Source organism: Meles meles, chromosome 5, assembly GCF_922984935.1.
Source record: "Meles meles chromosome 5, mMelMel3.1 paternal haplotype, whole genome shotgun sequence".
Classification (NCBI taxonomy): Eukaryota; Metazoa; Chordata; class Mammalia; order Carnivora; family Mustelidae; genus Meles; species Meles meles.
In genome coordinates, this window is record NC_060070.1 from 50345808 (window position 1) to 50362141 (window position 16334).

The following is a 16334-nucleotide window of genomic DNA, read 5'->3' on the forward strand; positions in this document are numbered from 1 at the left end:
GACTTTGCTTCATGCACCTTTTTCTCTTTGCTGATTTTGCTTTACATCCTTTCACTAATAATAAATCATCACCATGAGTATAACTAAATCCTCTGAATTTCCCAAGAAATCATCAAACTTCAGGGGTAGTCTTAGAAACCTCCAACATGGTAAGAAATCAATGGCAGAGTCAGAAAACAAAAAAGAAGTACTAGAATTGCAAATATGGAATATAAAATTGTTCCACGTAAAATGACCAAAGAAATAAATGATAGACTCACACATTTGAAGAGGAAGAAAATACCTTCCAAGGAAGAATAGGCAGGTTTGAAAAACAACCAAATGAAATTTCTAAAACGGAAAAAAATTTAAAGAGATAATGGCTGAGAATTTTTCAGAATCAAGTAGATGATTCCACAGACTTGGAAAGCATATTATATACCAAAGTATTAAAAACAAAACAAAAATCAATTGACAAGACATAATTTAGTGAAACAGTGTATCACAGAGCTTAGATCTTCAAAGTAGCTAGAGAAAAAAGGTAGATCTTTTATAAAGAACTAACAGATGGGTACACCCTGAAAAAAAAATCATGAAAATGAGTGAATTTTAAATGTTTTCAAATAACCAAAAAGATTTTCACTATCAGTGGATCTTTGCTAAAGGAATTTTTAAAAAGCATACTTTAAAGAGAGGAAATCCTCTCAAAAGCTAATTTTAGATACAAGGAACATATAAAATGGTAAATGTTTCTGTGAATCTAAAGTATTTCTGTATATGATAATAATAATCTGTGAGATTATAATAGGATAAAACTAAAATACACCATAGGTATCAGACAAGTTGTGGTAATATAGTTAAAATCTTTCCGGTTTGGTTTAGTTACTTAACTTGATTCTTTGTCAAGCTAAATAACTTGGTAAAATTTAAGACTAATTACTAAAAACAAACCAAAAAACCTCCAAGACTCTAAACCTTCTAAGCCAAAGAAAAGAAAAACAAACACAAAACTAAAAGAAGAAAAAAAAAAAAAGAGAGAAAGAGGGGAGGAGCAAGCAAAGAATAAAAGAATATAAGTGGATTAAATAGAAATTCAAATATACGATGGTAGAAACAAATTTACTATAATCATAACAAATATTAATAGATTAAACTTGTCCTGCAAGAGACAAATTACAAGTAACTGGATATAAAGTAAAATTTAGGTATGTTATTTACAGGGGATATTCCTAAAGGGCAATAAAAATGTTGAATTGTAATTACACTCACATACCAGGGACTATTAACCAAAACCAGAAACCAGAAAATCCCACATTTAGAAGAAATAAATACCTATTCCAAAATTAAAGAAGATCCTTATGAAATGGTAAATGGTAAACATGATACTTAACAATGAAGATAAAAAAAATTCTAAGTTTGCATGCACCTAGTGAAACAGCCTTAAAATACATAAGGCAAAAATAAACATAATTTAGCAAGCAAAAAGTGGTATTTTAAACGTATTTATATATTGTCATGTTAACTTGATAGCTTGTCCCTTATCCAAGACTGTTTTTATTATTTTAGGAAACATGAAATATATTGTAATTTTTCCATTTTAACATAACAGAAAATAGGTTTCTGGTTAGGAGTTATTTTCGCACAGAATATCAGATTTTTATAAAACTAAATACTTACTAAATACAAGACACCAACATTTTGTTCAAAAATACATATACACACGTGATAAAATTATTTTTATCACATGAACAAAGGAAAGGTAATTTAGATCAGCCCTCCTAAAGATAAACCTTAAAAAATAGGAAAAAACTACTCACAAAAAGAGCTAACATTTAGTGGTAGGGAGCCTCAAAGATAGCCCGTTATGATTTCTGCCTTCTGGTAGTCATACCCTGAAGAGAAATTAAAAAGTACTTTGAATACATAAAAAGGAAAACACAACTTAACTAAATTTGTGGGATGCAGCAAAAGCAGTACATGGAGAAAAATTTATAGCACTGAATGCATATATTAGAAAAGAAGTTCTATAATCAATTATTATCAATTATCTAAGTTTCTACTTTAGGAAACTAAAAAAAAGAAGAGCAAACTAAATCCGAAGTAAGAAGAAAGGAATAACAGAATTAGAGAAAGCAGAAAGAGTCAATTATCATACGGTTTCACTTACTTGTAGAGCATTAGGAATAACACGGAGGACATTGGGAGGAGAGGAGGAGTGAGTTGGGTGAAATCAGATGGGGGAGACAAACCACAAGAGACTGCGGACTCTGAGAAACAAATAGGGTTTTGGAGGGGAGGTAGGTAGGGGGGTTGGGTGAGCCTGGTGGTAGGTATTAAAAGGGGTATATATTGCATGGAGCACTGGGTGTGGTGCATAAACAATGAATTTTGGATCACTGAAAAAAAATTTTTTTAATAAGTAATAAACATGAAAAAAAAAGAATTAGAGCAGAAATAGAAGAAATTAAAAACAGTTAATCAATAGAGAAAAATCATGGAACCCAAAACTGACTCTTTGAAAAGATAAAATCAATAAGCCTTTAGTCAGACTAAGGAAAAAAAGAGAGGACACAAATTACTATAGTAGAAAAAAAAAAAGAAAGGACATAACTATAGATTCTATAGACATTAAAAGGATACTAAAGAACTACTGTGAACATCTCAATGCTCATGAATTTGATAAACTAGGTGAAATGGGCCAATTTCTTAAAAAACACAATTTGCCAAAACTCACACAAGAAAAAACAGGGTGCTTGGGTGGGTCAGCCGGTTAAGCATCTGCCTTCAGCTCAGATCATGAGCCTAGGATCCTGGGATTCAGCCCTGCGTTGGGCTCCCTGCTCAGTGGGGAGTCTGCTTCTCCCTCTGCCTTCCCCAGCTGTCATGCTCTCTCTCTCTCTCTCTCCCTCTCAAAGTAAAACCTTAAAAAAAAAAAAAAAAGAATAAACAACCTGAATAGGTTTCTATCTATTAAAGAAATTGAATCAATAATTCATTACCTTCCAAATGGGTTCCCAGGCCCACAGGGGTTCACTGGTGAATTCTACCAAATATTTAAGGAAGAAATTATATGAATTTTCTACAAGCTCTTTCAGAGGAGAGAAGCAGAGGGAATACTTCCTAACTCATACTATGAGGCCAGCATTACCCTAATATCAAAACCAAAGATATTTCAGGAGAACAAATATCTCTCATGAATATAGATGTGAAAATCTTCAGTAAAATAATAGCAAATCAAATTCAACAATGTATTAAAGGAATTGTACACCACCACTAAGTGAGCTTTATCGCAAGTAGTCAAGGCTGGTGCAACATTCAAAAATCAATGTAACCAATCACATCAACAGGCTACAAAAGAAAATTCACATGACCATTATTAATAGATCCAGAGAAAGCAACTGACAAAATCTAACATCTATTCATGATAAAAAAAACTCTCAGGAAACTAAGAATAAAGAGGAACTTCCTCAACTTGGAGTATCTATAAAAAAACCTACAGCAAGTCACCTGGGTGGCAGAGTAGGTTGAGATGGAAAAACTTCTGCACTATGAAAGACAGTATGGAAAATGAGAAGACAAGACACAGACTGAGAAAAAAAATATTTGCAAAAGACATCTGATAAAGGACTGCTATACAAACTATATGAAGAATTCTTAAAATTAACTTAACTTTAAGAAAACAAACAACCCAATTTAAAAAATAAGCCAAAGACATCTCATCAAAGACGGTATCAGGAGCGCCTGGGTGGCGCAGTGGGTTAAGCCTCTGCCTTCGGCTCAGGTCATGATCCCAGAGTCCTGGGATCAAGCCCCGCATGGGGCTCTCTGCTCAGCAGTGAGCCTGCTTCCTCCTCTCTCTCTGCCTGCCTCTCTCCCTACTTGTGATCTGTCTGTCAAATAAATAAATAAAATCTTTAAAAAAAAAAAAAAGATGGTATCAGCTTGCAAATAAGCATATGAAAAGATATTACACATCATGTGTCATCACAGAAATGTAAATGAAAAGAACAATTACATACTACTCCATACCTATTAGAATGGCCAAAATCTGGAACACTGACAACTCCAAACTCTGGTAAGGAAGTAGAGCAACAGAACTTCCATTTACTGCTGAAAGGAATGCAAAATGGTATAGCCAATTTGGAAGACAGTTTGGCAGCTTCTTACAAAACTCAATATATTCTTACCATCAATACATCAAACATGCTCCTTGGGGAGTTGAAAACCTCTACACAGATTAGAGCAGCTTTATTCATAATTGCCAAAATCTGGAAGTGATCAAGATGACCTACAGTAGGTAATGAATAAACTGTGGTACTTCCATACAGTAGAATAATTCTAGGCACTGAAAAGAACTGGAGGAATTTTTCTAAGTGAAAGAAACTAATCTGAAAAGGCTACCTGCTTTATAACTCCAACTATATAATGTTCTGGAAGAGGCAAAACTATTGAGACAATTAGAAGATCAGTGACAGCTAGGGATTATGGTAGGGGACAGGTGAATAGGAGTACAGAAGATTTTTAGGGCAATGAAAATACTCTATGATAGTATTATGATGGATACTTGTCATCATACATTTGTTCAAATGTATAGAATGTATACCACCAAGACTGAACTGTATGTAAACTACAGACTTTGGGTGATTATTATTATGGCGTGTCAGTGTAGGTTCATTATTTTTAAAAATTTACCAGTCTTGTGGGGGATGCTGATAATGAGGGAGACTGCATGTATGGGGGCAAGGGCTATATAGGAAATGTCTATACATTCCCCTCAATTTTGCTGTGAACCTAAACGAGATCCAAGAGGCTTAATTTTTTAAAAGGTCTATTGAAATCTAAAAAAAGAAAAGAAAAGGGGTTGGGAGCAAAGTCTACTAGATTCAGTCCTGAAGACTCTAAGACTACATTTGTAATTACCAAGCAAGTCACATAGTGAGGGCATGTCCTATATAACTTATACCACAGAAGCCAGCATGATAGGGGCGCCTGGTGGCTCACTTGTTAAACATCTGCCTTCGGCTCAGATCATGATCCAAGGGTCCTGGGGTCAAGCCCCACATCAGGCTCCCTTCTCTTCGGGAAGCCTCTCTCTCCCTCACCCACTCCCCCTGCTTGCGTTCCCTCTCTCACTGTGTCTCTCTCTGTCAAATAAGTAAATAAAATCTTTTAAAAAAATAAAATTAAAGAAATAAAAAGCCAGTATGATATTCTAAACACCAAGCAATAGATATCATGAAGAATCAGAGAGAGTTAAAAGAATCATCAAAGTACAGCCCTAAAACTCTGGACTGTATCAGCACCATAAAGCAATTAGGAAATCTATTTTAGAATTCAAACCCTTTGGAATTTTTTTCTTGAAGCTCATTTACTAAATTCTACTCTTGTGTATTCTTAATTCAATTTTTATTAAGAATTATGCTGCCACACCAGCAGTACATTTGCTTAAAGAAAATTATACAATTTTTACATTTTAGTGTCATTTTATGCTACAAAGCTTTATTTACATAGTTCTTCAGGATATATTTCAGTTGTTCACCCACTATTCTAAATGTGAAATGGTATCAAATAGAGTAGATTTACAGGAAAGAATAAGAGAAAACAATATATACAGTATCATTAGTGGTTATTATTTTTACAGTTTTCTTTTGAAGTTAATTCACTGAATTTTTCTGCCATTGACATCTTAGGGTGAAGTTGTCTTTAAAAGCAGATTTCCATAGAGAATCAAGAGTACAATAGTCCAGTATATTTTATAGGTGATATCTGACAATTTATGAGTAGCTGCAAATCATTTTTTCTCCCATTTTTTTTCAGAAGTCTTGGATGAAGAGGAATCATGACTTTCACCACTACTATAGCGGTCATATAAAGTCTGAAATGAAAAACACACACCTGTTTTGTAACTTCTAAAATTCAATGTATTATCAGATGAGTAAAGATAACTACATATATTCTAATATGTAATGAATTTCTCTTATTCTTAAAACTAGAAAATTATTTCATAAATGATTGAAGATAATTAAGAATAGTAAACACCTAGCTTGACCTAAGTATCCACTATCATGAGATACAGCTCCATCATTCTATGAAAGAAATGTAACATAGTCACTAATAAGCATATATATACATCTTAAAAGCCCTACTCTCCCATATTTTTTCTTAAATAAAGCCAGTCTTAGATAAATTGCTACACCTTAAAATACACTCATCAGATGTATATCAGATGATATTTCAACTAATAAACAGTTGACCTTAAAAAAATAGTTATATAAATAAACAGAATTAGCTATATTAAAAGCTACATATTTTAAAAGATTTAAGACTAAGCCAACCTTTATAAAGATGACACACATCTCTACCCTGAAGGAACACATAACATAACCTTAGTAGTAAAGACAATTCATTTCAATTTTATTTACACAAGGCTCTAAATAATATACTGGTAAGAAACTGAAAACATGGAGATATGAAATAGAGTAAAATTATAAAATAAATTTTGTCCAATTTGAATTGGTAAAGACACTGATTTAACCACAAGCACGTAAGAAAATTTAAGAAAAAAGTTACCTTAATGCCATGAATGCAAATATAATAGTGAATGTATAGTAAATTCCTCCAGAATGTATCAAAGTTTTTGACATCTTAGATTGGCTTTAGAGAGCTAAGAGTGTTTTTGAGCTACCATAATTTTATAGTAACACTATAATTGACATAAATAATTAGTAACTGCTTGGTAACTAAACCAGCTGGTCAATAAACATATATAGGGTTCTAGAATTGACTAGGGGTGTGATGGTAACGAGATTAAAAAATGGTGGTATAGAAAAAAATAAATAAATTAAAGATTCATTCCGCAAAAAAAAAAAAAAAAAAAAAAAATGGTGGTATAGATAGAAATAAACACTGGGAGGATGAATGGAAGGTTTGAGAAATTTGCTTTGAGAAATGTTCTGACTGCTGTATACAGCTTTAAGCCATTACATATAACAAATACAGAGATTCTCCAAGATGCCTTCTGGAAAAAAAAATGACTAGAAGAAATTAATTCAAAAGCTGTGTTAAGAATGCTGTTGATTTAAATGACAAATTCCTTATGAAATTTATTCCAGTTGAGATTTGACAGCAATTTTAGGAATGTACCTAATATGACAAAATACTTTCAATTATGCTGTCTGCAGAAAAACAATGTAAGTCAACTACGTCTCTATTTGTCAAAAAGCACACATTAAGTATTTAAATGTAGAAATATGCTTCATAGTTGATGTGATGATTAGACGAACTTTTCTTTGGATTACCTAAGTGTCTTATTCACTAAACTATACAAAACATTTAAAAGTAATGTAGAAAGAGAATAGACATTCTTACTTTAGCAGCTTTCAAAATGGAGTTAGGAGAATTCAGACCAACGAGTTGGCCCAGAACATATTTCATTTCTTCAGTGGTGCCCTTAGCCATCTGGTTACCTGACAAAAAATATAATCAGTAACATGCCCACACCAATAAAAAATATAAAATCAGATACAAATACATTCTGTTTTAACAGAACAATAACTGGCTTCTAATCACAGCACTTACCTAGGATAAGTAAATATGAATGCCAGCAAGTAAAAAAAAGGAAATTTCATTTATGTTAGTATTTTAGCATAAAAGGAAATTCCTTATGGAAGGAGGCAGGCTGGGAATGAGAAGCCATTCCATATTCTGTTTTTTGTTATAGCTAGACATCTCTTTGTATTAGTAGTTACTAATAAACTGATTTTCAAAGAAGTACCTGGGTGAGTTTGAATTTGAACATATGGATGTGTCAGAAGCTCAGGAATGGATATTCTCTGCTTAGGGTCCCTTATTAGACAACACTATAAAAATAAGAATTAAAAACAATCAAGTTTTCTTATGTAATATTGACATAAAGTGTTATTCAAGATTTATCAAACCACAGAAATTGCTTTCTAGATAGCCTACTCAGAAGTAACAAGATTATTTCACAAGTCATTTTTGCAAAATCCCCAGTATTCGTAAGTTTTAAAATACCTTCAAAGTGAATTTATCGTGACTTAAAAAGTAATTCATTCAGGAATTCCTTTCAATAGACCAGATGTATCTATCAAAGCCAGTTACATAATTGCAGTGAGTTCAACTATTTCTTCTAAGCAAATAATTTGAGTATATGAAATATTGTTCTTCTATATTCACATACTATTAATGTTACCTTTAACACATCTTGAAGATCTTTCTCTGGAATATCAGGAAATTCGATTTCATGATTAGGGTCGATTATGGCATGTAATTTAGAAATCTGATTAATTATATGCTGAAATGGTGTCTTCCCATAAGTCATATAGTACAAAATGCAACCTAAGGACCAAACATCACTTTTGGGGCTTATCTAGTTAGGAGGAAAAAAAAAAAAAAAAAAAAAAGAATACTAAGTTGCTATAAACTTAACATAAAATTGTATGTAAGAATATTTTATACACACATGTACACATAAAATCCCTAACATTTAAAATCATAACTAAACCTCAATGAATGGGCAAGTACTAGATTAGATTTACATGAAAAAATATCTTTTTCTAGTTTTATATAGTTGTTATATTTGGTTAGTATATATATCTAGTTGTTATATTTGGTTATTTTATTAAGAAATGAGCTTTTCTTTAAGTCTCTTAACAAACTCATAATTAAAATATTTCAACTGAAACATATTACGTTCTTGTCAGCTTGTGAAAATACTAAAAACTAAAGAACTGCAAGTTTTAGATTTACTTGTTTTCTCCAAAATTATTGGATTACAATAAATAATTTTTAATATTTTCTTTATTAGAGAGAGATCAAAAAGGTGAGAGCAGGGGGAGGAGCAGAGGCAGAGAGAAAGAGAGAGAGAGGGAATCCCAAGGAGACTCTGTTCTAAGCACAAGGCAGGGCTTGATCTCACCCCTGAGGGAGATCATGACTGGAGTCGAAATCAAGAGTCAGACGCTTACCTGATTAAGCCACCCACATGCCCCAGGATTAGGATAAATTTTTATATAAATTCATAACATTAAGTATGCATAGATTTTTTTAAAAAAGGTTAAGTTGAGCTATCCTAAACCCAAGAATACATGTAGAGCCAGGCTGGGCTAGATTTGATTCCTGGCCTTGTTACTGGCTAGTAATTCTATGTAGATCCATTTTCTCACCTCTAAAATAGAAATAATAAAAATAGAAATAATAAAATAGGAATAATAAAAGTATGTTGTCATGGGCATTAAATGAATGATATAACCATAGAGACTAATTTCTGAGTATAGTAAGTAATCAAGGAATGTCACTTACTATTAAGTGTTCTTTGCATTAAATACTCTCATTAGAAATAATGCAATATTAAAACAATCATCATTTTGACTTTAAAAAGAATAAGATAAAACATAGAAGTGGACATAATAAATGAGAAGGGTTAAATTCCTTTTAAAAGGTAGATACTCAAACATACATTAAAACAAAATAATATGCTGTCAAAAAAGATTCATCTAAATCAAATGAGGAAAAAGGAAAAAAAAAAGGACACATAACCAAATGCAAAAAAAAAGGGGGGGAAGCAGAATAGGAATATTAATATTAGAAAAAGAGAATAAGAACATAGCAGAATACTTCTAAAAGTGGAAAAGCCATTTTAAAATGATAAAAGGTACAACCAGGTAAGAAGAGAGGATAGTCACAAATATCTATGCATTGAAACTACATTTAATAGAACTATATTAAGTAAAAACTGTATTAAATTCTCTTGGGGGGAGTGGTAGAGAAATTTTCACATGCCTTTCAGAAAATGGCAGATAAAACAAGATCCCACTATCTGAACACAAAGAAAACTAAAAATGAATCAATAATAATTAAAAACCCTCCTCCAACTTAACCATCTGGAAATTAAATCTATTTCTAAATAAATCATGGATTTAAAAGGATTTCAAATTATGGAAAAATGGCTGTGGCAACATAGTTGTTCTTATTTATTTCTTTAATTGATATATGGTTGACACATGTTACATTTGTTTCAGGTGTACAACATAGTGATTTGACAACTCAACATACTATGCTATGCTCACCTTAAGTGTGGCTGCCACCTGTCATCACACAACTGTTACAATACTACTGACTCTATTCTCTGTGCTGTGTCTTTCATCCCCTGACTTACTCATTCTGTAAATGGAGGCCTGTACCTCCCACTCCTCTTCACCCATTTTGCCCAATCTCTTAGCCTCCTCCCCTCTGGCAACCATGCACTGTTCTCTATATGTATTAGTCTGTTCTTTTTGTTTATTTGTTTTACTTTCTAGATCACAGCATTGCTTTTCAATCTCTCTCTCTGTGTCAAATAAATAAATTCTTTTAAAAAATCCCAGAAACTAGAAAAAAAGAAAAAGAAACCTGAAGGAAATAAAAATAATAAAAATAAAAGCAGAAACTAATTAGAGAACAAGTGAAAACAGAATAAAGTAAGACTTTGTTTTTTAAGATTAACAAAACCTTAGTAAGTCTAACCAAGAAGAAGAAAAAAGACAACAAATCTAAGTATTAAAAGGGGAAGCTAAAAGATAGAAAAAGAATTTTATGAGAGACTCTTTGACATAATGTTATACCAGTTATTTGAGAAGATATTTATTTATTTAAAGATTTTATTTATTTTTTTCAGAGAGAGAGACACAGCAAGAGAGGGAAAACAAGCAGGAGGAGTGGGAGAGGGAGAAACAGGCCTCCCGCTGAGCAGGGAACCCCATGCGGGGCTTGATCCCAGAACCCTGGGGTCATGACCTGAACCTAAGGTAGATGTTAATGACTGAGTTATCCAGGCGCCCCTGAGAAGATATTTAGGAGCCACAACTTTCTAGGACAGAAAATAAGTAATTACACATTCATAAGCAATTATTTTGAACTAGATAATGTATTGATTTATATTCTTTCTTATTTAATCATCAATTACTTTTTACTTTTATTTCTTTTTTAAAAGATTTATTTATTCTGAGAGAAAGAGAAAGCACACATACACATGTGCGAGCAGAAGGGGCAGAGGGAGAGGGAAAGAGAGATGCAAATGCAGAGCCTGATCGGGGTGTGTGGGGGGGGCTTGCGCTCAATCTCAGGACCCTGCAGATATCATGACCTGAGCCAAAATCAAGAGTCGGACGCTTAACCAACTGAGCCACCTAGGTGCCCCTCAATTAGTTTTTAATGGTACTGTTTGTAAACTTAATTTATAGATGAAGAAAATAGGCAAGTTAAGTCACAAAGATATTTGTTAATGAAGATGTTGATCTATTGCTTAAATGCAGGTCCCTGGACAACAACGTGTGCTTGCACACACAGTGTGACACTGCTCCAGAGGAGGAAGGATTAGTTTGGAAGCCAGAGGCATCCTGGCAGGCAAAAGGAGCCCAACAAGGGACATTAATGAGGCTAACACAAAGCTCATTGAGGTGGTGAAATAAGGCAAGTAGGAAAGTAGCCTGTGGCAAGCTGGGAAAAAAATTACAGACAAGATTTATAATTGGTAATGCAGAATTCACAAATAAATAAATGGTAAGAGATAAAAATGTAAGAACCAAAGAAGAAACAAAAGACTTCAAACATAACAATTCAATACCATTTAAGGTGTCCAAATCAGAGCTAATTTAATCTTAATTTCTACTCTTAATTTTAAAACCTATAAATATCCTACAGACAATTATAAGAACATACTATGAGCAACTCTACGCCAACAAATTTGACAATCTGGAAGAAATGGATGCATTCCTAGAGACATATAAACTACCACAACTGAACCAGGAAGAAATAGAAAACCTGAACAGGCCCATAACCAGTAAGGAGATTGAAACAGTCATCAAAAATCTCCAAACAAACAAAAGCCCAGGGCCAGACGGCTTCCCAGGGGAATTCTACCAAACATTTAAAGAAGAACTAATTCCTATTCTCCTGAAACTGCTCCAAAAAATAGAAATGGAAGGAAAACTTCCAAACTCATTTTATGAGGCCAGCATCACCTTGATCCCAAAACCAGACAAGGATCCCACCAAAAAAGAGAACTACAGACCAATATCCTTGATGAACACAGACGCAAAAATTCTCGCCAAAATACTAGCCAATAGGATTCAACAGTACATTAAAAGGATTATTCACCACGATCAAGTGGGATTTATTCCAGGGCTGCAGGGTTGGTTCAACATCCACAAATCAATCAATGTGATAGAACACATTAATAAAAGAAAGAACAAGAACCATATGATACTCTCAATAGATGCTGAAAAAGCATTTGACAAAGTACAGCATCCCTTCCTGATCAAAACTCTTCAAAGTGTGGGGATAGAGGGCACATACCTCAATATTATCAAAGCCATCTATGAAAAACCCACCGCAAATATCATTCTCAATGGAGAAAAACTGAAAGCTTTTCCGTCAAGGTCAGGAACACGGCAGGGATGTCCATTATCACCACTGCTATTCAACATAGTACTAGAAGTCCTAGCCTCAGCAATCAGACAACAAAAAGAAATTAAAGGCATCCAAATTGGTAAAGAAGAAGTCAAACTATCAATCTTCGCAGATGATATGATACTATATGTGGAAAACCCAAAAGACTCCACTCCAAAACTGCTAGAACTTGTACAGGAATTCAGTAAAGTGTCAGGATATAAAATCAATGCACAGAAATCAGTTGCATTTCTGTACACCAACAACAAGACTGAAGAAAGAGAAATTAAGGAGTCAATCCCATTTACAATTGTACCCAAAACTATAAGATACCTAGGAATAAACCTAACCAAAGAGACTAAGAATCTATACACAGAAAATTATAAAGTTCATGAAAGAAATTGAGGAAGACACAAAAAAATGGAAAAATGTTCCATGCTCCTGGATTGGAAGAATAAATATTGTGAAAATGTCTATGCTACCTAAAGCAATCTACACATTTAATGCAATCCCTATCAAAATACCATCCATTTTTTTCAAAGAAATGGAACAAATAATCCTCAAATTTATATGGAACCAGAAAAGACCTCGAATAGCCAAAGGAATATTGAAAAAGAAAGCCAAAGTGGGTGGCATCACAATTCTGGACTTCAAGCTCTATTACAAAGCTGTCATCATCAAGACAGCATGGTACTGGCACAAAAACAGACACATAGATCAGTGGAACAGAATAGAGAGCCCAGAAATCGACCCTCAACTCTATGGTCAACTAATCTTCGACAAAGCAGGAAAGAATGTCCAATGGAAAAAAGACAGCCTCTTCAATAAATGGTGCTGGGAAAATTGGACAGCCACATGCAGAAAAATGAAATTGGACCACTTCCTTACACCACACACGAAAATAGACTCCAAATGGATGAAGGACCTCAATGTGAGAAAGGAATCCATCAAAATCCTTGAGGAGAATGCAGGCAGCAACCTCTTCGACCTCAGCCGTAGCAACATCTTCCTAGGAACAACGGCAAAGGCAAGGGAAGCAAGGGCAAAAATGAACTATTGGGATTTCATCAAGATCAAAAGCTTTTGCACAGCAAAGGAAACAGTTAACAAAACCAAAAGACAACTGACAGAATGGGAGAAGATATTTGCAAACGACATATCAGATAAAGGGCTAGTATCCAAAATCTATAAGGAACTTAGCAAACTCAACACCCAAAGAACAAACAATCCAATCAAGAAATGGGCAGAGGACATGAACAGACATTTCTGCAAAGACATCCAGATGGCCAACAGACACATGAAAAAGTGCTCCACGTCACTCGGCATCAGGGAAATACAAATCAAAACCACAATGAGATATCACCTCACACCAGTCAGAATGGCTAAAATTAACAAGTCAGGAAATGACAGATGCTGGCGAGGATGTGGAGAAAGGGGAACCCTCCTCCACTGTTGGTGGGAATGCAAGCTGGTGCAACCACTCTGGAAAACAGCATGGAGGTTCCTCAAAATGTTGAAAATAGAACTACCCTATGACCCAGCAATTGCACTACTGGGTATTTACCCTAAAGATACAAACATAGTGATCCGAAGGGGCACGTGTACCCGAATGTTTATAGCAGCAATGTCTACAATAGCCAAAACTATGGAAAGAACCTAGATGTCCATCAACAGATGAATGGATACAGAAGATGTGGTATATATACACAATGGAATACTATGCAGCCATCAAAAGAAATGAAATCATGCCATTTGCGACGACATGGATGGAACTAGAGCGTATCATGCTTAGTGAAATAAGTCAATCGGAGAAAGACAACTATCATATGATCTCCCTGATATGAGGACATGGAGAAGCAACATGGTGGGGTGGGGGGGGTAGGGGGATAGGAGAAGAATAAATGAAACAAGATGGGATTGGGAGGGAGACAAACCATAAATGACTCTTAATCTCACAAAACAAACTGGGGGTTGCTGGGGGGAGGTGAGATTGGGAGAGGGGGAGGGGGCTATGGACATTGGGGAGGGTAAGTGCTATCGTGAGTGCTGTGAAGTGTGTAAACCTGGCGATTCACAGACCTGTACCCCTGGGGATAAAAATACATTATATGTTTATTAAAAAAAAAAAATTTGGAAGGGGAGGCGAACCATAAGAGACTATGGACACTGAAAAACAACCTGAGGGTTTTGAAGGGTCAGGGGTGGGAGGTTGGGGGAACAGGTGGTGGGTAATGGGGAGGGCACGTTTTGCATGGAGCACTGGGTGTTGTGCAAAAAGAATGAATACCGTTACGCTGAAAAAATAAATAAAATGGAAAACAACAACAACAAAAAAAAAACAAAAACAAACAAACAAAAAAAAAAAAACCTATAAATATCCTGGTAACATTTCTTATTGGAGCACACTGTTGAGACATCATAAAAGCACAGTAGTAAAAGAACAGTCTCAAATCAATAAATAACAGTGACATTGAATCCCATGACAATTTGCTTAAGAAAGCAGGGTCTCTATAATGGCCTAAAAAGTTTTAGAACTTAAGCAACTTTGAGTTAGCTGTTATGTTTAATCAGAGTATATCCCACTCCCTACTGATGTCCAATAAATGGGAGGTAAATAACCTTCATAGTACCTTTGACTTGGATTTCCCATTCTCTCTTGAGGAAGACATATCTTTGATTGCTTCTGGTGGCATATAATTAACTGTACCAACCTGTATGCCAAATCATAGAAAACACAAATCAATGAAAATACTTTACTTTGCCTTCGACTTTTTAAAACACAAATGTTAGACTCTTGGAAATGTGAATGATTACAAATATTGCATTAAGCTTTTAAAAACTCAAGTAACTGACAAGAAATTTATTAGGACATAAATCTCTTCACAACTCTAGCAAATTGGATTCATAATCAGAAAAGTTATTCCTTTCAGAATGCTGAGCTTTTTCTGTGATGATGAAGAGTATCTACCATAAAAACTATCGATGCTAAAATTATATTAAAAGTCATAAACTTTGAAGGAATTAACATCAATCACTCATTTCTGTGCTGAAATAGACCCAAAATGCTTTTCTTTAAAAAAAAAAAAAATCAACCAACCAACTTATCCAACTTATCAAAATTCTAGATATGTCTCCAAGTATTCCCTGGACCCATGTCCAGAGTGAGATGGGGCAGGTGTATAAATCATGCAAGAGCTTCCACAGTCAGATTATGCCAACCTTATAAAGCATTTATTTATTCTAAAACAAATGATTCTGTTTTCAAACACAGAATACCTGTATTTAGAACCTTGCCATAGAGGATATCTTCAAGCTGATTTACAACTAAATGTTCAGCTGTATATTTTTTAAAGATTTATTTATTTATGTTAGAGAGAGAGAGCATGCTTACATGCCTGTGAGGACATGAGCAGGGGGAGGGGCAGGAGACCAAGAGCAGCAGGTTCCTCATTGAGCAGGGAGCCTGACTTGGGGCTCCATCCCATGACCCTGAGATCACAATGTGAGCTGAAATCAAGAGCCGGACACTTAGCCAACTAAGCCACGCAGGAGCTCCAGTGTTCAGCCACATTTACAATACAAAGAGAAGTCACTATCAAATAGAATTTTTTGTAGGGCATGCTGTCCATCTATTCCTCTTAAAAAAGGTCTAGTTTTACTTCAAGGATTATGGCAGATCCACATCAAAAATCGGCATATGCGGAACACATCATCTTGGCTCCAAGCAGGATTATTTTTAGTTATTTTTTGGTGTCATCACCTTAGTTTTTATAGGGACAAATTTATTAAATTTGTGACTGCATATCCTATTAGAAAAATGCAGTTGGGTACAGTATTCATTATGGTGTTTCCAATATGAAGGCCCACTTGAGAAATTTTTTTCAGGGGAGTGTGAGTGGCTCAGTCAG

At 34.4% G+C, this 16334-nt stretch overlaps 1 protein-coding gene across 3 annotated transcripts in view; it reads right to left on the reverse strand.

Moving 5' to 3' along the window:
* Positions 1–5458: 5458 nt before the first annotated feature.
* The window catches only part of TTK (TTK protein kinase), a 45490-nt gene continuing 34614 nt past the window's right edge, over positions 5459–16334 (reverse strand). For all 3 annotated transcript variants that reach the window (XM_046005653.1, XM_046005651.1, XM_046005652.1), the window contains 5 exons: positions 15057–15137; positions 8192–8368; positions 7754–7838; positions 7348–7445; positions 5459–5854 (listed from right to left, as the gene is read on the reverse strand). In XM_046005653.1, coding sequence (XP_045861609.1) covers positions 5771–5854; positions 7348–7445; positions 7754–7838; positions 8192–8368; positions 15057–15137 — 525 coding nt within the window. In that variant the 3' untranslated portion in view covers positions 5459–5770. The remainder of the gene's footprint in view (positions 5855–7347; positions 7446–7753; positions 7839–8191; positions 8369–15056; positions 15138–16334) is intronic.